At 39.1% G+C, this 23,500-nt stretch overlaps 1 protein-coding gene across 5 annotated transcripts in view; it reads right to left on the reverse strand.

Annotated features, from left to right (window-relative positions):
- Senp7 (SUMO specific peptidase 7) overlaps positions 1–23,500 on the reverse strand; it is a 94,091-nt gene that overhangs the window by 43,926 nt on the left and 26,665 nt on the right. For 2 of the 5 annotated variants that reach the window (XM_041673249.1, XM_041673248.1), the window contains 2 exons: positions 15,193–15,390; positions 4,539–4,730 (listed from right to left, as the gene is read on the reverse strand). The exons of 2 other annotated variants lie outside the window; for them this stretch is intronic. In XM_041673249.1, coding sequence (XP_041529183.1) covers positions 4,539–4,730; positions 15,193–15,390 — 390 coding nt within the window. The remainder of the gene's footprint in view (positions 1–4,538; positions 4,731–15,192; positions 15,391–23,500) is intronic. One more of the 5 variants, XM_041673250.1, reaches the window with a different exon arrangement.

The following is a 23,500-nucleotide window of genomic DNA, read 5'->3' on the forward strand; positions in this document are numbered from 1 at the left end:
GCAAAAGAGGGATGGGGGCAAATAAGAGCACACACACACACATATATAAAAAGATTTCACAGTAATAGTGGAGAGATGGCTCAGTAATAAGATCACATACTTGGCCAGGCAGCGGTGGCACATGCCTTTAATCCCAGCACTTAGGAGGCAGAGGCAGGCGGATCTCTGTGAGTTCGAGGCCAATCTGGTCTAAAAGAGCTAGTTTCAGGACAGGCTCCAAAGCTACAGAGAAACCCTGTTTCGAAAAACCAAAATAAAAGGGGGTGGGGGGCCTGGAGAGATGTCTTAGTGGTTGGAAGCGTTGGCTGCTCTTCCAGAGGATCGGGGTTCAATTCCCAGCACCCACATACCAGCTCTCAACTACCAACTCCAGTTCCAAGGGACCTGACACCTTTACACAGACAGCTATGCAGGCAAAACACTAGTGCATATTTAAAAAGAAAGAAAGAAAGAAAGAAAGAAAGAAAGAAAGAAAGAAAATGTTTTTCTATGAAAAAAATCTAAAAGGCAATGGCTTCTCTCCAAAAAATTACCCGTGGCTGGTGAGGTCACAGACCCTAGAGGAGAAGCTACTATTATCATTTTCCTAAGCCAGTATGATTTTTAACTGCATTCTAAATGTTTATCATAATATCCACAGATGAGTGTGGTTCTCACTCCTCATCAGAGAAGCTTCTTTTTGCAGCAGATAGAGACCATTTACAAAGCCAAGACTTGTTGACAGAGGTTTCTGTCCCTCCTAGTCCCACAGCCGTTCAGTCCCAAAGAACCACACAGAGACCTACATTAATTATAAACTGGTTGCTCTATGAGCTCAGGCTTTCTTATTAACTGTTATATCTTACATTAAGCCGTAATTCTTGTCTGTGTTTTTGCCATGTGACTTGGTCCCTTTATCAGAGAGGCATTCTCATCTTGCTTCCTCTGCATCTGGGTGATGACTGCAGACTGAACCTTTCCTCTTCCCAGAATTCTCCTATTCTGATCATCCCGCCTATACTTCCTGCCTTGCTCCTGGCCAATCACCATTTTATTAAAGCAATACAAGTGACAAATCTTTACAGGGTACAAGACAGAGAACAAAGAAGGGGTGCCCAATACCTACTGGTGCATGTACAATCAACCCCTACACTTAAGGCTCAAGGAACATGATAAAAGGAAGACAAAAGACTGTAAAAACCAGAGGATTAGAACTTCTGCTGCTGCAAGATGTCTTCTCCATCCATATGACAGGTACAATATACCCATGAGATTCAACAATATGGCTGCCTAAACTAGATCTGAACAAAGACACCACCAGTTCAAATGCTAATGTGAAAAACGGAAATCTCACAAGATCCTTCCCCAGATGAAGTGTAACAAGCAACTGATGTCTGCTGAGAGAAAGAGTTTTAGTACTTTCCGGGGATGAGCCACTATAGGTTATGCAATCCCATGTCACTAGCCCTAAACATATGCACACAAAAGAAACACTAATGACTGCGGTCAGGATGTATGTATGACAGAAAAATGAATGAGTGAAAAATGAATAAGAAAGACTAATGAATCCGCAGGTTACATTTATACATACATACATATGTGTGTGTGTATATGTATAATATTATACAAAATAATAACAATTAAAGAAGAGGTCATGAATTTGAAGGAGTTAGAGAAAACAGAAGTAACTGGAATAATTGGGAAAAACAGGAATAAAAACAATTGGGGAAAACAGGAATAATTGGAATAATTAAATGAATTTAAAAGGAAGAGAATGAGTAGCTAGAATAAATGTAAGGTTAAAATTACTCCAGACCTAATATAAAGTGTAGTAATTAAGGTTTATATGTAAAAACAATGAAAATTGTCACGCTGAATAAGCAAATACACTACCTAAAGTAGATAATTTAAGGTCCCTGTTTATCACAGGGATAAACAGGGTATTTCCTATCATTTCTCGATTTCTGATTATTTTATTCCCCACATACTTCTACTCCAGTTGTCTGTAACAAGGAATATAATTGTCCTCGGCAGGATAAGGCTAAAGCAGAGCTTTCAATCTTCATATAACACTTGCTCACATGCATCATGGCGTGCACCTTGGTTTCTATGGCTACAGCCTGCACGCCTCCACCCACAACTGAACTTGCACTGATGCTCCATATAACAAGGGCTAGCATGTTCCCATGTTCTTTACAATGACAGACCAATAATAACAATAATTAGGACAGTGTCTCTGGGAAGTTCTAAATACTTTCTACATACCCATGAAGAGGGTGGTTACAACACATGCCTATGTTCTGTATAGTCTGTGTTCATCTTGTATCACACAGTTGTATTGGGACATATCTACTAAAGTGATGGCATAGCTCTAAATCAATCCATTCCCACTAAGTACTCTGAATTCTCCTTTCAAAATGACTCATTTTAAGAAAAGAGGGAAGGAAAGTTTCACTTGCAAAATAATGTGATAAGCCGTGCGGTGGTGGCGCACGCCTTTAATCCCAGCACTTGGGAGGCAGAGGCAGGCGGATCTCTGTGAGTTCGAGACCAGCCTGGTCTACAAGAGCTAGTTCCAGGACAGGCTCCAAAACCACAGAGAAACCCTGCCTCAAAAAACCAAAATAAATAAATAAATAAATAAATAAAATAAATAAGTGATAAATGCATTTCTAAAATCTCTAATTATATATTCAATAATAATATTGAAATTTTTTTAATTAAATTTTTGTTATATTTGTTTTATTTTATGTGCTTGAGTATTTTGCTTGCATGTATCTCTGTGTGCCAGTTGAGTGCCTGGTGTTCACGAAAGTCAGAAGAGGGCATTTGATCCCCTGAAACTAGAGTTATGGGTGGTTGTGAACTGTATGTGGGTGCTGGGAACCCAACCCAAGTCCTGTAGGTGCTCTTAACCACTGAGCCATCTCTCAAGCCCAACACTGAAACGCTTATTGGAGAAGGGACAATTTTTAGAAGAGGCTGTCTGGCTAGCTTTAATTATCAACTTGATATAATCTAGAATAAAAATGGGAAGAGTGCCTCAATGAAGTCCTGTTTACTCTGGGTAAGCCTGTGGGCACATTTGTGGCAGAAGGTCTTAATGGTGTCAACTGCTATGAAAGGCACCATTCCGTAGGCAAGGGGTCCTGAGCTATGTAAGGGTAAGAAAAGCAAGCTGAACACACATGAGCATACATGTGTTTATTTTTCTCTGGTCTTGACTATGGACGTGGTGTGATAAGCTGAACACAAGCAAGCATGCATGAACATACATGCACTTATTTTCCCTGGTCTGGCCTGTGGACGTGCTGTGACAAGCTGCTCCAAGTCCCTGTCACTGTGACTTACCCACAATGATGGACTATAACCTGGAATTATGAACTAAAAGTAAACCTTTTTCCCCTAAGTAGCTTTTCCCAGGAGATCCCGTCACAGCAACAGAAAAGAATAGAACAGAGACTAATTACAAAAGTTATTTTTGATACTTCAAGAATCAGAACACAAATATGAAAAATTCAGAAGTTCATAAGAAATAAGGAGTTTTTAAAAGATACAAGTTGTTAAAAAATGTTAAGAAACTTGTTACAAGTCTTTAATGGGGGAACCGTAAGTTTGAGGTTTACAGTGAAAATATAACCTTGAAGATGATACTTAGGGGGAACATTATTACCAGAAGAAATTTCGCTGAAACAAAAGCTCTGATTTCTACAGACTAAAAGCAGGAAATAAGTTTGACTATTCTACAGCAAGTGAACATTTAAAAAATCTAGAAGTCGCTCCAAAACCAGAGAAACCCTGTCTCGAAAAACCAAAAAAAAAAAAAAATCTAGAAGTCAAACTTGGTGGTGTACACAGTAAGCCCAGCACTCAAGACAAAGGGTCACAAGTTCAAGACCTGGGCTACAGAACAGAAATTCTCTCAAAAAAAAAAAAATTCAGTAGAATTCATTAATTGAGCATCTTCAGGCTTTTTTGACAAAGTAGTACAGTAAGCTGCATTTGTTAACATCTATCTATTTTTAAGTAGTATAGTAAGCTGTACTTGTTAAACAAATTCAGCTATTGCAAATCATTCGTGATAGCATTGTGTTCACCAATTTATTCAATAAATATCTATCGAGCACTAAAAGCAAGGTTCAGTTTTCCTGGTATAAACATGATGAGTAAACACAGACGGACGGACGGACAAGTGGGTTGATGGATATGAATTCACAGAGAAATGTGCAGACAGGTGGAAGAATAAACAGGAAGGGAAAAGAAAAGAGAAGTGGAATTATTTCCATTATACCAAATAAATATATTTGGTATAAATAAAACAGGTAACTAAAGTTTCATTCAGGGTTTGTGTCCATTTTTTCAAAATACAAGAATAGACTTTTGATTCTGATTATGAGCCATAAACTGCTGCTTCCAAAGCCATTCTACCCAGTGGGGGAAAGTCACAACAGCCATTAAAGCACATTTGTCTTACATTTACAATAATGTATCTGGGAGGAAAGATCAGGTACATGAGAATAAATAGATATATATTTTAGTAAAGTTACCACTAGACATACCTTTCAGATAAAAAGCTCTTGTGATGATTTACATTCTGACAAGACTCTAAGCTGCCATCAGATGATGAAGAAAGTTGATCTGACTTCAGGTTGGCTGTACCACTCAAACTGGCCTCAGATATAGGTGGGACCTTTAAGTATTTTCTTCCTAACTCCGTTCGCAGGATATCCGTCAATATAACTCTGGGTATCCTGCCACATAGAATGACAAACACTGTACTGTACTAGAGGTTTTTTTTTGGGGGGGGTAGAAAAAGAAAAGAAAGAAATGTGCCCCATGAAGTTGAATTTTCAAACATTGTCACTTTAGTGCAAGTCAGCTCTTTTAGAATTGTAACAGTCAGAATTCAACACACGGAAACTCAAAATTTGGAGTAGATACAATCTTTTGTTTCGAAAACTACTGTTTCTTACAAATTATGGGACAGATTATCACCATGTGACTGTATCTTTAACTTTACTAACAAATACTATGGCAGTACTTAAATGTTAACCAATTTTTCTCAAAAAAAGCTTTTTTCCAGTATTTATCAAAAACACATATCACCACAAACTAATCCATGAAATTTATGTTTTCATTTAGCAGAAAGGTCCTTGATAAACACTTGTGATCACCAAATGATGAATGCTACATCCAATAAGAAAGACAACATTCAGATTATATCCACAGTAATGCTACATTCCACAAATGAAACAGTTCTTATACTTACAGCAATGTTTATATTAATATTATAATAGCAGCAAGTGAGTCAGCAGATAGGTTAAATGTTTAGAAATGTACTTTTAAATATTTAAAGTTTTCTAAATTGGTGGACTCTATATCACATATACTGTATGTCTTTATGTCTTGTACCTTCATAATCAAAAACCAGGAGCAGAGTCGGCTTGATTACTCAGCTTTCATGGTGAACGAGTAATGTGTCGACCCACTATAAAGATGTCCTCAAGACCACTTTCTGACTAGCACGTGCAAAGTCTAGGTTTGACTCCTGCGCAGGAGATGGGGGAAAGATAACTTGACCCCACTGAGATTTTCAAGTCAATTGTTTTCATTTGCCAGAGGCAGGGGAAGTTTGGTTATTTTTTCTGTTTGTTTGTTTGTTTGTTTGTTTTTATTTTGTTTTGCTACTGTATTTTTAAAATACGTATGTAATTATTTTACTTGTGTATAGTGGAAAGTCAGCTGCCCTGGATCTGGAGTTACAGATGGTTATAAGACACTTGATGTGGGTACTGAAAACCAAACCTGGGTCCTTTGCAAGAGCAGCAAATGTTCTTAAACACTAAACTTTCTTTCTAGCCCCAACTACTGCTTTGTTTTATTTTGTTTTGTTTTAAGACATGTTCTCATTTTGTTGTCCAAGCAGGCCCCAATTTGAGAGTCAATCCATTTGGCTTCAGCCTCTCCAGTAGCAGGGTAGAGAGTACAGACAGGTGTTTGTTATCAACGGATAATTATCATTTTGTAAAGTGCTCTTGTTTCTCCTTTATCAGATACCCCCACCTCCCCTTAACTATAACAAATATGTAGCTAACATACTTTGCTGATATTTTGTGGAAATAAGGGATATATTTTGAAAAGGATTAAGTACTTTTGCTTAATTAAAAAGGTCAACTTCACTGAATTTTGTTGAATATTCAGAAGTACTATTTACTTTTACTATGTTTTACATTATGTTCCTTTCACTATATTCCAGACCATATAAGATGCAAGTATGATAGTATACCCATTGAAACAGTTTGCCTGAGCTAATGGGAGCTCACCAACTCTGGCCTGACTGAGAAGGAACCATCATAGGACCAAAATGGACCCTCTGAATGTGGGCGACAGTTGTATGGTGGGGGCCAACTGTGGGGCCACTGGCAATCAGACCAGGATTTATCCCTACTGCTTGTTTTGGCTTTTTGGAACCCATTCTCTTTGGAGGGATACCTTGCTCAGCCTAGATATAGTGGGTTGGGCCTCGGTCCTGACTCAAAGCAGTGTGCTATTTTGTTGACTCCCCATGGGAAGGAAGCCTTACCCTCTCTGAGGAGTGAATGGGGGATGGGATGGGGGAAGGTGAGGGAAAGTGGAGGGAGTGGGAACTGGGATTGGTATGTAAAATGAGAAAAGATAGGTTTTTTTTAACTAATTAATTAATTAAATTTTTTTTTCAAAAAGATGCAGGATGTTAGAGCTTTAGGACTAGTGAGATGGCTTGGAAACCCGAGTTCAATTCCCAGATCTCACATCGACGTTGCCCTCTGACCTCCACAGATGTGCTGTAGTGTGTGCACGTGAGCAGTCCTCCCTCATCATTTACACACACACACAAATGACAAACAAAATCGGCCACAAATACTAACTGTAAATGAGTTTCTATTTTAAACACTGAGCAACCCAACCTCCCAATTCTTCTAAGTAGCTCTTTCCTGACTGCCTGCTGTCTTTGGGCATTTGCTTTTCATTCTGTAACAGTGAATTATGGGTAACTAAGTACTTCTCCAGGTAGGTACTTCAGGAAATCCTTGAATATCTATTTCTAGTACAACAACCATTTAAAAAAAAAAAACAGTTACAATGGGGACTAGAGAGATGGCTCAGAGGGTTAAGAACACTGGCTGCTCTTCCAGAGGTCCAGTATTCAATTCCCAGCAACCACATGGTGGCTCACAACCATCTATAGTGAGATCTGGTGCCCTCTTCTGATGTGCAGACACACATGCAGGCAGAACACTATGTACATAATAAATAAATCTTAAAAAAAAAAGAAATGCCAACTACCATTTCTTACCTCTGTTTAAGTATCTAACAATAGCATAATTTAAAGATGGCGTCAAGTGTTCAGTACCTAAAATAAGCATTTTTCTTTCAAAATAAAGGGGTTATATACAAAAAATTTTAGTACTAAACAATGCTGAAAAAGATAAACTGGCCTAAAAAAATCAGCAAGGAAAAAATATTGCTTAGAATGTTCTTTTGAGTAATAAATGACTGTCCAATTCCTTCAGCTTGTTTGGAGTCACTGGCACAGAAGCACAGTTACTCATATACCTGGCCCATCCATGGCAGCTGACCGCTGTGAGGGAGAGGGATCTGGCAGCTTCAGGAGGGACGCTCGTGGAGTGGGAAGGAAGGACCAGACTCACCAGATGAACCCTGGTGGGTGACAATGTAACTGAGGCTGCAGCCAGAGGCCCTCGCATCCCACTCTCATGTTACTTGTGGTGTTAGGAGAGTTTGAAGAGAGAAAAAAATCAGAAAAGGGAAACTGAAATTTTGGAAAGATAAACAAATGTAAGCTGAGTATGAAATGTAAATCAAATAACAAACTCAGAATTCCTTCCTAGAACAGAAAAACCAACATTCAAACAAAAATTATTTTAGAAGATCAGACACCAAGTGCTACAAGTTGCATTCCCTGAGGTGCTGCAGACCTTGAAGGTCCCCCAAGCTGTCAAAGCTTCAAGGCATAACCTGACACGTCTCTAACACTTTGCTTTTCAACCAGAAAGCACTCTACTACTATGAACAGATGCCACAGAACAAAATAAAGAATAACTAGAACACCAAAGATTACTGAACTATAAAAATATGTAGTAAAGCCCAATTCCCATTTTACTGCAGATAAGAACATTATCGTCCCAAGAGACACAGATTTCTTTTTCCTTTTGCAAAGCTAATTTTTAAGTGAATAAATTATCACACAATTAGAATATTACTGGCCTAAAAAATCATAAGGTAATCACAGTATTTGGAAAATATTACACTTTTTGTTTCAAATGTATAATTTTTAAAAAAATAACAAATATGTAATTTAGATACATTCCAAGTATCATTAACTCTCTTTAAAAGAATATGAATATATTATGTCCTATAATATTTCCCTAATAATCTCTGCTGAGTTTCTCCTATGTGTGTCCCACTTAGCTCCTACTGACCAAGGCTAATAAACACTTAGAAATTTTCAACCAGGAAAAAAGATGCGAATCACATGTGGAAATAAACTTCACAGAAAAGTGTCCTGTCTTTCAGAAAGAGTCAAACACACCAGAAGAATCACTGATTTTAAACACGTAAGAAGAATCATTGATTTTAAACACGTGCTTTCTATTTGTCCTGTTAGTCAAACTGTCCCTACATAAAAGACAAAGTACGGGGCTGGAGAGATGGCTCAGTGGTTAAGAGCACTGACTATTCTTGCAGAGAACCTGGGGTTCAATTCCCAGCACCCACATGGCAGCTCACAACTGTCTGTAACTCCAAGATCTGATGCCCTCACACAGGCATACATGCAGGCAAAACACCAATGCACATGAAAAAATTATATATATTTTTTTTTCAATTTTGTACAATATCCTTTAATATATTATCTACTTTCTGTTCCTATATTTTAGGCTACAGTTGGGAAGGCCATAATATGTTTTTTGGAGAAGGAGAGGGAGAAGAGTAGGGGGAGGGAGAGAGGAGTAGGAGGAGGGGGAGGGAAATGGGAGGCTGGGAGGAGGCAGAAATTTTTTTTTCAATAAAAAAATAAATAAATAAAATTATATATTTTTTAAAAAATATAACATACTTGATTCACTATAGATCGATAGATGCCAGAATGAAAGCAAAATTTCTAATAAAAAGTCATTTCTGTAAATGAATACATGATTTTTGTTTATTTAAAAGTTAAACTTTAGAACAAAATTTAAAAGCAAAAGTATCTTTTTATTTTTCTGAAATAATATGTCCTAGCAGGATAAAACTGAAAATAAGGCAAAAGGCCTCATGTCAAACTTCAGGCCAACTGAAGGAGATGCAAACCTCCTGCTGAAAACAGTGAGAACACATTTATCCAAAGTCATACCCAAAAGAATTCTCCAATTTCTTTATTTGAGACTTGTAATCTCTTTTTCTGGTTGTCAACAAAATTACAGAGCTGAAAATTCATTCTGATGGAGAAAAATATGTATCAATAAAGTTTTGAAAATATATCTCAGGTAAGATGTAATTGTTTTTTTTATTCAGCAAATATTTATTTTATGCCTAGTATTGCACTAGGAAAAAAATAAAATGTAATGAAGTCCCTATTCTCATAAAATTGACTGCCAAGAATACAAAGAAGCTAAAAAATTAAAATCTGAGTGCACTGATGAATAGGCTACCAAGCAGGATGAGAAGATGGGAGTCAAAGACACATGAACTCAGTGTTCAAAATCAGCGGAGATAAGTAAAAATGGAAGAGGAGATTGTTTAAAAGATAAAAAAAAAGGAAGGAAATGTATGAAACGATACAAGGCATTCAATGAGATATCAACAGTTCCTCAGCAACAACCAAACATGGAGGAGACACAGCCAAAGTGCCAAACTACAACTTTACCTTGACGGTTACGTGGATCTGCAGAATGAGTTAAGAATAAATTATGTTTGTAGTTTGGAATAAGTCTGAGTTTAGTTGACCTAGACCTTAGGAAAAGAGAACTGGATTAGTGAAGCATGATTAATAAAAACTCAGGGTCAGAAATTGGGGTTCAACCTGAAGATAAGAAAAGCACAACAGCCAGCCACTGGCTCTTACCTCAAACTCAGTTCAAAAATGGCAATTCTGCCTCCGGGAATCTCAGAGGGAGACTGTGTCTGAGAGCTGCCTTCCCCCTTCTTATATTCCTCTCTAGGGCTGGGACTAAAGGTGTGTGCCATTATGGCTACTGAGATTAAAGGTGTGTGTTACTATAATCTGGTCTGTAAGGCTGACCAGTGGGACTGTTTTACTCAGATCTTCAGGTAGTCTTTATTTATTAAAATACAGTTGAAACGCCACTACAGATTAGCTGGATGCCAGGAACTGAACTGGAGAGGGACGGAGAAGAGGGAGAGAGCTAGAGTCTTAAAAGAACTCGTACACTAAGGCTTCAGAAACACATCATTTAGTTGGTAACAATTCTTGGGGAAAACTATTCTTCAGAAAGAACGGAACGCTACACAATTGTGGGAAAGTATGGTGGTAGAGGGCACTAATGATTTTGTTGTCATTTAGAGGAAAATTTAAGCTTTCTTCCAAAACAGTCAGAAATACTATTAAAGTCATTCTTCTAATTATGTATCAGCACTGTTAAGAGATTACTTTTCCAATATTTCAAAAGATTGATACTAGATATCAAAACACTAAGAACAAACCAATTTAAACTTATATAAATTTGTATCCTGTTTTAAAGTTAAATTTCTACCAAATATGATTATTAGGACAGTCTCAGTAAACATTTCATGATTTTATCCTTTAAAAGAATTCTATTTTAAATTTACTATGCTATTGTTTTATGCATATGAATGTTTTGCCTGCATGTATGGTTGTGCAACATGTCTATGCACAGTGTTCACTGAGGCCAGAAGAGGGCAACAGACACCCTGGAACTGGAGTGACAATTATAAGCCACTACATGGTGCTGATGATCCAAAGCAGGACCTCTGAAAGAGTAGCCAATGCTCTTAATTACTGAGCCACCTTTCGAGCCCCAAATGTTCTTTATCTAAAATGTGTGCGTGTTGTGTGTGTGTTGTGTGTGTGTGCACAGAAGAGCGAGAGGAGAGTGAAAGTTATGCTTAGAGGTTTTAAGTATCATTTTTATTTTTAAAACTAACTGCTTAAATGTGCCTTGCCCTCTCAGAAAAGGGGGGGGGGTATGTGGAGGGAATAGGAAGAATGGAGGGAGTAGAAACTTTGATTGGTATGTATAATGAAAAAGATTGTTTTCTTTTTTAAAAAAGAAATTAAATTTTAAAAACTAACTGCTTAAAGTTAATAGTTTTATCTGAAATGTAGCTTAAAGTATTTGCTGTCATCCAGATGACAGACCATAGTGGCAGACAGAGCTTTGTGAGTTCAAGACCAGCCTGGTCTCTATAGTTCCAGGCCAGCCAGGGTTACAAAGTGAGGACATAATGAGAACCTGTCTCCAAACAGAAAAGAGAGAATTTCAGATTCTAGACGATAATATCAAAGCACTACTACGGCATGGGGTAAACTATTCTGATTCTAAACAATGTGCCAACCCAAAAAGTATTTATTTAAGAGCTAAAACTGTAAATGGAAATATAAGCATTATATTATAGGTTATAAACTCCTACTAATTCCTACTTTTTAGCACCAAACCCTACACACAATTTAAAAAATAGGAGGCTGGAGATAGAGCTCAGTGGCTGAGACCTTGCTGCTCTTGTAGATAGCTAGAGTTAGTTCCCAGCACCCACATGGAGGATCACACTATCTGCAACTCCAGCTCCAGGAGAGCCAACACTTTCTTCAGATGGCTGTGGGTATATGTACATACTCACAAATAAAAATGTTTTTTTTCAAAACACAGTTTTGTCTTGTTACTTTTTTGTATAATTTTTTATTATTTATTGAGTTCTACATTTTTCTCTGCTCCCCTCCCTGCCTCTCCCCTGTTCCCTTCAATCCTCCCCCAAGGTCCCCATGCTCCTGATTTACTCAGGAGATCTTGTCTTTTTCTACTTTCTACTTCCCATGTAGATTAGATCTATGTAAGTCTCTCTTAGTGTCTGCATTGTTGTCTAAATTCTCTGGGATTGTGGTTTGTAGGATGGCTTTCTTTGCTTTATGTTTAAAAATGTATGAGTGAGTACATGTGATAATTGTCTTTCTGTGTCTGGGTTACCTCACTCAAAATAATGTTTTCTAGCTCCATCCATTTTCCTGCAAAATTCAAGCTGTCATTTTTTTTTCTGCTGTGTAGTACTCCATTGTGTAAATGTACCACATTTTCATTATCCATTCTTCAGTCAAGGGGCATTTAGGTTGTTTCCAGGTTCTGGCTATGACAAACAAAGCTGCTATGAACACAGTTGAGCACATGTCCTTGTGGCACGATTGGGCATCCTTTGGATATATACCCAAAAGTGGTATTACTGCGTCTTGAGGAAAGTTGTTTCCTAATTTTCTGAGAAATCGCCACACTGACATCCAAAGGGGTTGTACCAGCTTGCATTTCCCACCATGTCTTGTTACTTTTAAAAATTAAGATGAATATCTATTATATTAAATATGAAAGTTATATTTTAATATCATTTCTTGTACCAAATCAATGTGTATAAAATATAAGACTGCTCACAAAAACAAAAGTAGTGAGGATCCAGATTAAATTATATTTAAAATATATGCTAAAATTTAGAAAACAAAAAAAATAAAAAGAGATCACAGCGGTGGAAGAGCTCTAGAAATAGAAATAGAAATAGCAGAGCACAGGTGCTATGCTACGGAAGGGGAAATGGGGAAAATGGGGGAAACTGGAGCTACCACAGTGGAAGGGACAGCAATACAGAAAAGGTAAGGGAAGTAGACAATACTATGGATGTTTGGAAAAGCCATAGGGAATCATCTTGTTTGATGGTTAATCAGAATTATGTATATGTAAGTATATAGAGAGATAATATTCAGATAGAAAAGTAAGTAGGTAGGTATGTAGGTAGGTAGATGATAGATAGATAGATAGATAGATAGATAGATGATAGTAACTAAAGAAAGTTATACCACTTGAGGTGATAACATTCCCCCCAAGAGTCATAGACTAACTAACAAAAGACCCAGTCCTGGCATGGGAAACTCTCTTCAAACTGTTGGCCAAGAGAGTCCAAGAGACTTCAAAGCAATATAGGCTATTGCCATTGTCCTGGTTGCCTTCCAGAACTTGAAGGTAAGACCCTATTGCTGAAGACACCATGCAGTTCGGAGCCAAGATCTGACCTGGAAGCCTTCTCCCTGAAGACTAGTCTCACAGCATCTGAAGTGCTGTACAATCTGTCAAGGGAGAGAAGCAATAGTCTTACCCAGCCATAAAGCCTGTGAACCACAACAGTGACCAGCACTGCAAGGTTTCCCCAAGGATCCAACAGTGGCGTTTTATCTTGGGAGTAAATTACAGCCCCCAAATTGGACTCTTATTTAATAAGAGGGAATCCATGTCTGCTACTGCAAACCTAGGCAACTAGGCTAGTTAAGTCATAGAACTAGAGAGAATCTACTACTGACTCTTCCCCCAGACTACTATAATCTCTAACTGCCTCCTTAATCCTTATCTTTATGGCCTTATAGATGAGTGTAGTTCTTATTCCTCATCAGAGAAGCTTCTTTTTGCAGCAGACACAGGCCATTACAAAAAGTTAAAACTGATCAAAATGCAGAAAACAACTGAGCACCAAGTACACAGCCACACCTCATACATGTACAACACAACCCCTATACCTAAGGCTCAAGGAACATCACATTGAAGAAGCAGAAAGGCTATAAGAGCCAGAGGATCAGAACTTCTGCTGCAAGATAGCATCTTCTGTATACAACAGGGAAGCTGCACTAGTGCAATCTCAACAATATGGCTGCCTAAACTAAACCTGAACAGGGTCCCCACGCCTAGATGAAGAGCTACAGGCAATTAATGTCTGCCAACAGAGGGAGAATTAATCTTCCTCAGGATCCACTGATGGAGGAAGGTCATTGGTTAAATAATAAAGAAACTGCTTGGCCCTGATAGCTTAGAACATAGGTGGGTGGAGTAAACAGAACAGAATGCTGGGAGGAGGAGGAAGTGAGCTCAGACGCCATGCTCTCCACTCCCGGGCAGATGCGATGAATCGCCGACCCAGGATGGACGTAGGCTAGAATCTTCCTGGTAAGCGCACCTCGGTGCTACACACATTAATAGAAATGGGCTAGTCCAGGTGCGAGAGTTAGCCGAGAAGAGGCTAGATATAATGGGCCAGGCAGTGTTTAAATGAATACAGTTTGTGTGTCGTTATTTGGGGATATAAGCTAGCCAGGTGGCCGGGAGCTGGGTGGAACACAGCCCGCTGCTCCTACAACAATCCACAAAGTGGTCACCCCTAAAAAATATCCATACGAGCACACAAAAAGAACTTGGCAAGTTGTATTTATATATGTATCCATAAATAAATATGTATGTATGTATGTATGTGATAATAATCATAGAAAAAGAAGACATAAATTTGAGAGGGAGTAGGTAGAACATGAATGTATTTGGAGGGTATAAAAAGAGTGGAGAAAAGATGCAAACACAGTATACATGTGAACTTTTTTTTTAAAAAAAAAAAAAAGGTTTTAAAGTAAAAGGTAAGACCTGCCTCAAAGTGATGTGCCAGACTTTGTTGTCTCCCCTCTCTGAGTAGTGGATGAAGTAGGGTGGGGGGAAGGTGGGGGAAGTGGGAGAAGTGGAGGGAGTAGGAACTGAAACTGGAATGTAAAATGAGAAAAGATTGTTTTCAAAATTTTTTAATTAAACTTTTAAAAATTTACATAAAGTAAAAGGTAAAAAATAAAGAAATATATGCAAACAAACATGAATATGCACATATATTCAAATATGCATACGTGTTATCTTTTATATAATAAATTCCTATAATACATACAGTAATCATAAAGCAGGTAAGTTAAATGGAATAAGAAACCTTTTTGAATACCTTGTCAATCCCTTTAGTAAGTACAGAACCATCATTTAACTGAAAATCGGGGTGGAAAACTAAGGCTTGTTCTAGAGTAGAGTGTACTCGTAAGCATCAGTCTTCAACATCATTCCCAACAACCTTGTTTTCAAGAATATTGGATTTATACTATTTCACATGGAGTAAATTGAACAAAATCAATACCAAATAACATACCTTTCAGATAAATTAAGTCTTTGGTGAAGAGGGTCTAATTTCTGACATGTCTCTACGCTGTCAACAGATGTCGAAGGCAATGACTCTGATTGCACCTTGCTGGTATCACATAAATTAGCATCATTTCTAGGTAGGGTCTTTCTGAATTTTCGTCCTAAGTCCGTCCATAGAACATTCGTCAACATAACTCTGAGATGCCTGTTATATACATAAATAATACATATGGTTCTAAATGTTGTATAATACATGAATTTATTACAAACTGTAACAAGTATCTCCTAGAATTCTGAATTTCAGTACTTTATGAAATTTAAATACTTATAAACATTATAAGTAAAAAACAAATGTCTAGCCATTCTCACTGACACATTATAAAGTAAAGCCTACTTCACTTACATTGGGATTTTCTTCAGAATTGGATCAGATCATCTTCACACATCTGTACAGCTTTGGATTCCTAGCCACTCACCTATGCTTTTCCACAGTAGTGGAAGGTGGATGTGCATCTGCAGATCTCATCACAAAGGCAACCACTTTCTGAATTACGTGCGTTTTTGCTGTAGCATGCAGCAATTTAGAAAATACATTAAAACTAAAAGGAAGTGATACTCTTATTTTACTTCATCTCTAACATAGATAAATAAAACATTTGTATTTAATGATAAAAACTGTGGGGCTCTCTGGAAACACTAGGACTGGCAGAGAATGATCTTCTTAAGGCAAGAAGGAAATCAGGTTCAATGCAACTTAGCCAGTGTTGGTTCAAATTTCTAGATTCTGACTTCAAGCAGTTTATTTTAGCCATATTTAAGCACAGAACAATTTGGGGGTAAAAAGGTCTCCCGCTGATAATTAACCAAATCCTATTAAGACAAGCTTACAGTGACACTCTTTACAAAGCACATACAGGCTCTTCCGCAAAGATGGTTTCTGTTGACTCAGAAACAATGCTCAAAATTAAGGGTCTATGAAGCCCAGCGGTGGTGGTGCACGCCTTTAATCCCAGCAATTGTGAGACAGAGGCAGGTGGATCTCTGTGAGTTCGAGACCACCCTGGTCTGCAAAGTGAGTTCCAGTACAGCTAAAGATAAACAGAGAAACCCTGTCTAGAAAAACAAAAATAAACAAACAAAAACCGGCTAAGGGTCTATGGAGAATGACTGTGGCAAACATGATGGCCTAGGGGATTTAGGTGAAGCATGGCCCTACAAAGAGCAAAAAATCACTAGGTGATAAAGTACACCCATTCCCAGCTTTCTGGTGGAAAGCAGGTAAACATGTCTTTCCTTTGAAGAGACAAGCCTGCGTGTTTAACCTTCCTGGTTTCCCTAGTGATCATCTGTGAGTACAGGGACCTAATGTTTTCAACAAATAAAATCAACAGACAGCCTGATAAATGCGAGCAATTTCCAATTTTTGCTTCATCATATTTGTGCATTTATTCATTTTACATGTTGCTGACAATATCTAAAAACTATGTCCAGTCCTCCTATCACGGAATAGTTTTTGCAGGGACATAAGCAGGCTACCACGCAGGCTTCAAACAATGTCAAATGAGGAAGAGCTGAAATGTTAATCACAAGTGCTAAATCAGAAGTCTATTTGATGCCATAGGAAGCACTTTTAGACATCTTTTCATTATTTAACAAATACAATAATATTAAAAAACAGAAAACAAAATGCTCACATATTTTCATAATAATACAGGAAATTTCCAAATGCATTTTAAAAATGTTCTTAGCAGCTATTTGGGGACAGACAGAGCACCAGACAACCTAAAAGGAACAAGGTCCAAATCCTAGAAGAACTTCCACGGAAACATGTTAACTAAGAAAAACAAACCAAGGTATAGAGAAAACAGAAATGAGTTGATATCTCTTTAAATCAGTATGTTCAGCCAATATTTATGGAACATTTAACAAAATAACTATGCTAGTAGGATTTAAAGACATATCAACAAACAAAATGGTTCTTGTTCAAACCATCATTTAAACTAACTGAGAAAAAAATAGGAAGAAGTGATACTGTCATTTCCTCTGAACCAAGTCAAGAAGGGTTTTGTTATGACGATGCCTGTTACAAGTCTGGACATTAATATCCCACACAAGCTCATGTGTCCAAACACCTACAGATGTTCTGCAAGGCTGTAGAGCCTGGCAGTACACATGGGTCACTAGGAGGTGGTTTTAAAGGTTACAGTCTGGTCCTGCTTTTCATCCCTGCTCTTTGCTTCTTGGTTCAGCAGCTTTGTGAACAAACCTGGCAGCTACCATGTAGCTGTTCCCTCATTCCTGTCCTACCAAGATGGACTCAATTCTGAAAGCAGGAGCTGAAAATAAACCTTTCCTGCCCTAAATTGTTAATAACCTTTAAGTTAAAGTGTTAAAGAATGCAAGGCACTCTAACAAAGAAAATTGGCAGAAGCTGAAAAAAAAAGTTTAAGGAAACATAAACGTTCTATATGAGTATTGCCTGGTCAAAGAAATAAAAAACAAAATTTATTAATTTGTTTTAGCTCTCAGCTGCAGTTTCTCCTCCCTCTCCTCCCAGTTCCTCTCCCCCCATTCTGTCTTCTGTTCCCATGCCCAATCTACTCCTCCTCCATTTCTGTTTAAGAAAGGGCAGGTCTCCTGTAAGTATCAACATATCAAGTTGTAACAAAACTAAACACCTCCCTATGTATTAAGGCTGGGCAAGGTGACCCACAATGAGGAACAGGGTCGCAAAAGCCAGTAAAAGAGTCAGAGCCAGCCCCTGTTCCCGCTGTTAGGGATCCCACAAGAGGGCCAAGCTACACAACTGTAATTTATGCAGCATGCCTAGGTGAGTCCCATGGAGACTCCCTGGTTGTCAGTTCAGTGTCTGTGAGCCCCTATGAGCCCAGGTTAGCTGATTCTCTGAGTTTTTGCTGTGTCTTTGACCCCTCTGGCTCTCACGATCCTTTCTCCTCACTCTTCTGCAGGATTCCCCAAAATCCAACTAATGTTTGGCTGTGGGTCTCATCTGTTTCCATCAGTTGCAGGATAACGCCTCTCTGATGACAGAAATTACATTATTTATCCAAATGTCTAGAGTGAAAGGAACCATGTATGACCAGAATAAGACTGTGTAATTAGTATATGGTGGACTGTATGAAGGAGGTAAGGGTTTTTTTTTATCTGTATTTTATGTGCATTGGTATTTTGCCCACATGTATGTCTGTGTGCGGGTATTGGATGCCCTGAAACAGGAGTTACAGACAGTTATGAGTTTCCATGTGGGTGCTGGGAACTGAACTTTGGAACTATAGAAGAATTTATGCTTTGTTAAAACTGAAGATGTGATATGTGTGTGCATGTGTGTGTGTCTATGTGTGTGCATATGCATGTACAGATGGGATACCCATGGAAGCCCAAAGAGGGCATCAGATTCCCTGGGGTTGGAATTACAAGTGGTAGTAAATTGCCTACTACAAGTGCTAGGAGCCCAAGCACTTGTAAGAGCACTAATGAGCCACATCTCCAGTTCCATGAGGATGGAATTTTGTAATAGCAAAAGTGAAACAGTTGGAGACAGAGATGTAAAGAACAAAGCTTTTTAAGTTACAAAATAAACTATCATAAATTCAATTTTAATATTATCAATTTAGAATGGTAAATATAATCCACACAGTAACCCTAAGTAAAACAAAGAAATACACTCAAGCAGAAATAAGAAAGGGATTATATTATCTAATTAAACAAAACAAACAAACAAACAAGTCAGGAAATGATCAGAAAAGTTATATAGGAAAAAAAAACAAACATTAAACAGTGACATAAGTAAACTTGTCTCTCAGAGTTGGAGAGATGGCTCAGCAGCTGCTATTCCAGAGGACCTGAGTTCATTTCTCAGCAATGACATGGTGGCTCCCAACCACCTGTAATGAGATCTGGTGCCCTCTTCTGACCTGCAGGGACATTAGTAGGCAGAACACTGTATACATAATAAATAAATCAAGAAAGAAAGAAAGAAAGAAAGAAAGAAAGAAAGAAAGGAAGGAGGGGAGGGGAGGGAGGGAACTTGTCTCAAAAACAATCAAAAGGGTCTCACTCAGCAACACCCCAGACACACTCTCCCTGGATACCACATGGAATCAGGTAGAGATTTTTACTCAAATTCCAATTCCCAAGTCTCATCTAGAGCCCTGTAGCCGACCAGCTGTGTTGGGGGGAGGATCTTCCCTTTCTTCCTGCATTCCATCTGGACTCTACAGATCCTCCTTGCAGACTCAACTGGCCTTCCTCCTGTGGACCCTCTCAATGCTTCCACACTTCTAGCCCATTCCCATTCCTTCCTGTCCACTCTCAATACCTTGAAACAAATTCCACCCAGGCCCTCCAGTGACTACATCTGGTTGAAACTCAGAAGCTCTCCGTACCAGGCAGCCCACAACCACCACAAGCTCCTAAGATCCAGAGAGGGCAATAGAAACCAAGGAATTCTGGAAAACCCTAAAAAGACAAGACCAGATATCAACACCTAGAATTGCAATCATCCTGTAGTAGTTTGAACGTAATTGAACACCAATAAGATCATAAGAAGTGGCACTATTAGGAGATGGACTTTGTTAGAGTAGGTGTGGCCTTGTTGAAGGAAGTGTGTCACTATGGGGATGGGCTTTGAGGTCTCCTTTGCTCAAGCTATGCTCAGTGTGACACACAGTTCAATTCCTGTTGCCTGCGGATCAAGATGTAGAACTCTTAGCTCTTTCTCCAGCACCATGTCCGCCTGCATGTCACCATGTCCCACCACAATGATAATGGACTAAACCTCTGAACTGTAAGCCACCCACAATTAAATGTTTTCCTTCACCAAAATGTTACAAGAACAATCTCTAGGCAACATACTAAATTCTCCTCTGAAACATCCTGAACCAGGCCCCCACTGTTCAATCACTCTCCAGTCTTCCATGCTCCTATTAGTATGGCCCATTAAGCAGTGCTTAACGTATTCCACTGCTTTCATAACCCAAACTCCCAAGGTCCAAATTTCTCCAACAAAACATGGCCTATCACAGAAATACCACCAGTCCCTGGTACCAACTTCTGTCTTAGTTAAGGTTTCTATTACTGTAAAAAGATATCATGACCATGGTAACACTTATAAAGAAAAAATTTTAATTGTGGGTGGCTTACAGTTTCAGATTAAATCCATTATCATGACAGGATATGGTAGGACATGGCAGCATGCAGGAAGACATGCTGCTGGAAAAGGAGCTGAGAGTTCTACATCTTGGTCTGCAGGCAGCAGAAGTAACTGTCACACTAGATGTAGCTTCAGTATAGAAGACTTCAAAGCTCACCACCATAATGATACATTTCTTCCAACAAGGCCATACCTACTCCAAAAAAGCCACACCTTCTCAGGTCATTTTCTTTAAAATTATCACACAGACTATACATCCATCAATGGCTGAGTGGATAAAGAAAAAGTGATATATTAACATAATATAATATTACTCAACTGTTAAAAAAGATCAAAAGTGGCATACTAACCTAATATAATATTACTCAACTGTTAGAAAAAATAAAATTCTCAGGTAAATAGATGGAGCTAAAAAAATCATCCTGAGTGAAGTAACCTGGACCCAGAAAGACAATATGATATATATTCACTTATATGTGGATGTTAGCTGTTAAGTTTCAATAAGCAAGCTACAATCCATGTAACCACTGATGTTAGGTAGAGAAAGGAACAAGCGGAGAGGATAGGATCACCCCAGGAGGGAAAAAAAGAATACATAGATACGAAAGGATTGGGAGGAGGAAAGGAATGAAATAGAAGAATCAAACAGACAGGGAAAGGGAAAAAGAGGGCCAGGGAAGGAATACAAAGAGAAACAGCTAAAACTAAGAACCACTGAGGGATCATATGGAAACCTAATACAGTAAAAACTTCCTAAAATATAGACACGTATGCAGGTGATCTAAATGGAATTGTCAAATAAAAAGGGAGATGGAACCCCAACTAGACATCTCTCGTCACCAAATGAAGCCTGTAGTTCCAGATGGACTACATCTACTTGAGCTGTTGGTCAAAGCCCTATGGGTACCCTAAACAATCCAGGCTATTGCCAAGGCCATTGGCTGCTCTTCACAAAAAAAGAAGAAAAGACCCTACTGCCAAAGATAATGCCTACAAAACTCACTCAACACAGAGAAGTTGAGCTGGTGCCCAACTAGAGCTTTCACCCCTACTGACTAGTGTTTGTGGTACCGCAAGGTACTCTGCATACCACCAAAACAAGGTAGATACCAACCAGCTAGAAACACTTCAGTCTACAATGGTGGCATGCATGCAAGACGCACTAGTACAACAGTGGCACTAACCAGCTTGTGACGTAACCAACCAGTATCTGATTAGGTTTAAGGCACACTCCACAGGTGGAACCCATCCCCAACAGTGCTCAGATGCCATGAACCTGAGACTAGATAGGCCAGGGACCTAGGGGAAAGCAAAGTACTATTGTTCTGCTAAAGGAAAATAGCAATAAAATGGCTCCTAAGAGCACTCTGCTATATTCATAGACCAGTGTTTTGCTCGCCATCAGAGAAGATTTCTCCCGCAGGAGGTAGGGAAATAAATATAGAAACCCACAGCTCGACAATGTGCAGACTGTGAGAGACCTTGGAATACTCGGTTCAAAATGGGATGTATCTATCAATTCCCTCATCTCAGGGCTAAGGGGACCCTGTGAAAGGAAGTAAGAGCCAAGGGAATAGAGAACACCATGGAAACAAGACCTTCTAAACACAGCAGGATTGATCACATATGAACTCACAGAGACTGTGGCAGCATGCATGTTCTTCTCTGACCTTCACATGCACTCTCTGCCCCCCACACAAAATAAATACAAAAAAACTAACTCACATCCAGGCATGGATGCACACCTTTAATTCCAGCATTTAGGAGGAGAGGCAGGAGAACCTGGGCTACAAAGAGAAAACAAGAAAGGAAGGAAGGAAGGAAGGAAGGAAGGAAGGAAGGAAGGAAGGAGAAGGGGAAGAGAAAGAAAGAAAGAAAGAAAGAAAGAAAGAAAGAAAGAATCTTACTATCAAAATGAAGTACATGGGGAATATAGAGAAGATAGTGGGCTAGAAGCTACCTTCATTTTAGCCAAGAAAGGACAGCATAAGAAATAAGAGACTTGCTGGGCAGTAGTGGCGCACACCTTTAATCCCAGCACTCAGGAGGCAGAGGAAGGTGGAGCTCTGTGAGTTCGAGCCAGCCTAGTCTACAGAGCAAATTCCAGGACAGCCAGGGTTGTTACACAGAGAAACCCTGTCTTGAAAAACCAAAAAAAAAAAAAAGAAAAGAAAAGAAATAACAGACTCTATTCAGAAAGAGAAGAAGAGCTTCAGAAATCCAGAAAGGAAATGAAACATCAGAAAGGTAGGGGAAAAAAGACGGACAACAATCAGATGAGAAGTAAGGTAAACACGGTGTCATCTGGGCTCCCTGGCAAGGGGCGGGAACCAGAAATCACTTCCAAAAGTTGAGAGATGGGCAACCCTACTCTCAAGCGCATAGCCCTCACAAGTCTCAAACCCAGTGGCAAGTTTTGGTTGAGACAGAGCTCGGACAAAGATAAGTCCCAGTTTTCTACTATCTGATTTGATGAGTGCTGCCAGACAGCATCCTGAAAGACAGCCTAGCACGTAAAAACTGTGCTACCATGGGGGACTGAGAAAGCTAACAACCTACAGAGAGGACCCACGGAGGCAGTTATAGAAGCAGCTGGCCAGGAGTTATCAACTGGGATTAATTTAATCATGAGGCTGAGGCCAAGAACATATTAAACTCTAGAGCTAACTACTTACTGTTCACTGCCACAGAGTTCAAGAGGTCTGACATTCCAGGGATGTACCTGAGATCCACATCTGCTACAGCAGGTTTTCAAAGTCCATCGTACACTGGCTAATATTATGTCAACTTGACTCAAGCTCGAGTTATTGAAGAAGAGGGAGCCTGAGTTGAGAAATTCTTCCCTAAGGCTGGGCTACAGGCAAGCCTGTAGGACATTTTTCTTAGTGATCCGTGTGGGAAGCCCCAGCCCACTGTGGGTGGGGCCACAGCTGGGCAAGTGGTCTTAGGTTCCATAAGAAAGCAGGCTGAACAGCCAGTAAGCAGTACCTACCACCCCATGGCCTCTGCATCAGGCCTTGCCTCCAGGTTCCTGCCCTGTTTAGGTTTGTGCCCTGACTTCCTTTAAGGATGAACATCAATATGAAAGCATAAACCAAATAAGCCCTTTCCTCCTCACGCTGGCTTTGGTCACAGTGTTCCA

Source organism: Microtus oregoni, unplaced genomic scaffold (assembly GCF_018167655.1).
Source record: "Microtus oregoni isolate MIOR12 unplaced genomic scaffold, Mior012 000023F_ref0000262, whole genome shotgun sequence".
Classification (NCBI taxonomy): domain Eukaryota; kingdom Metazoa; phylum Chordata; class Mammalia; order Rodentia; family Cricetidae; genus Microtus; species Microtus oregoni.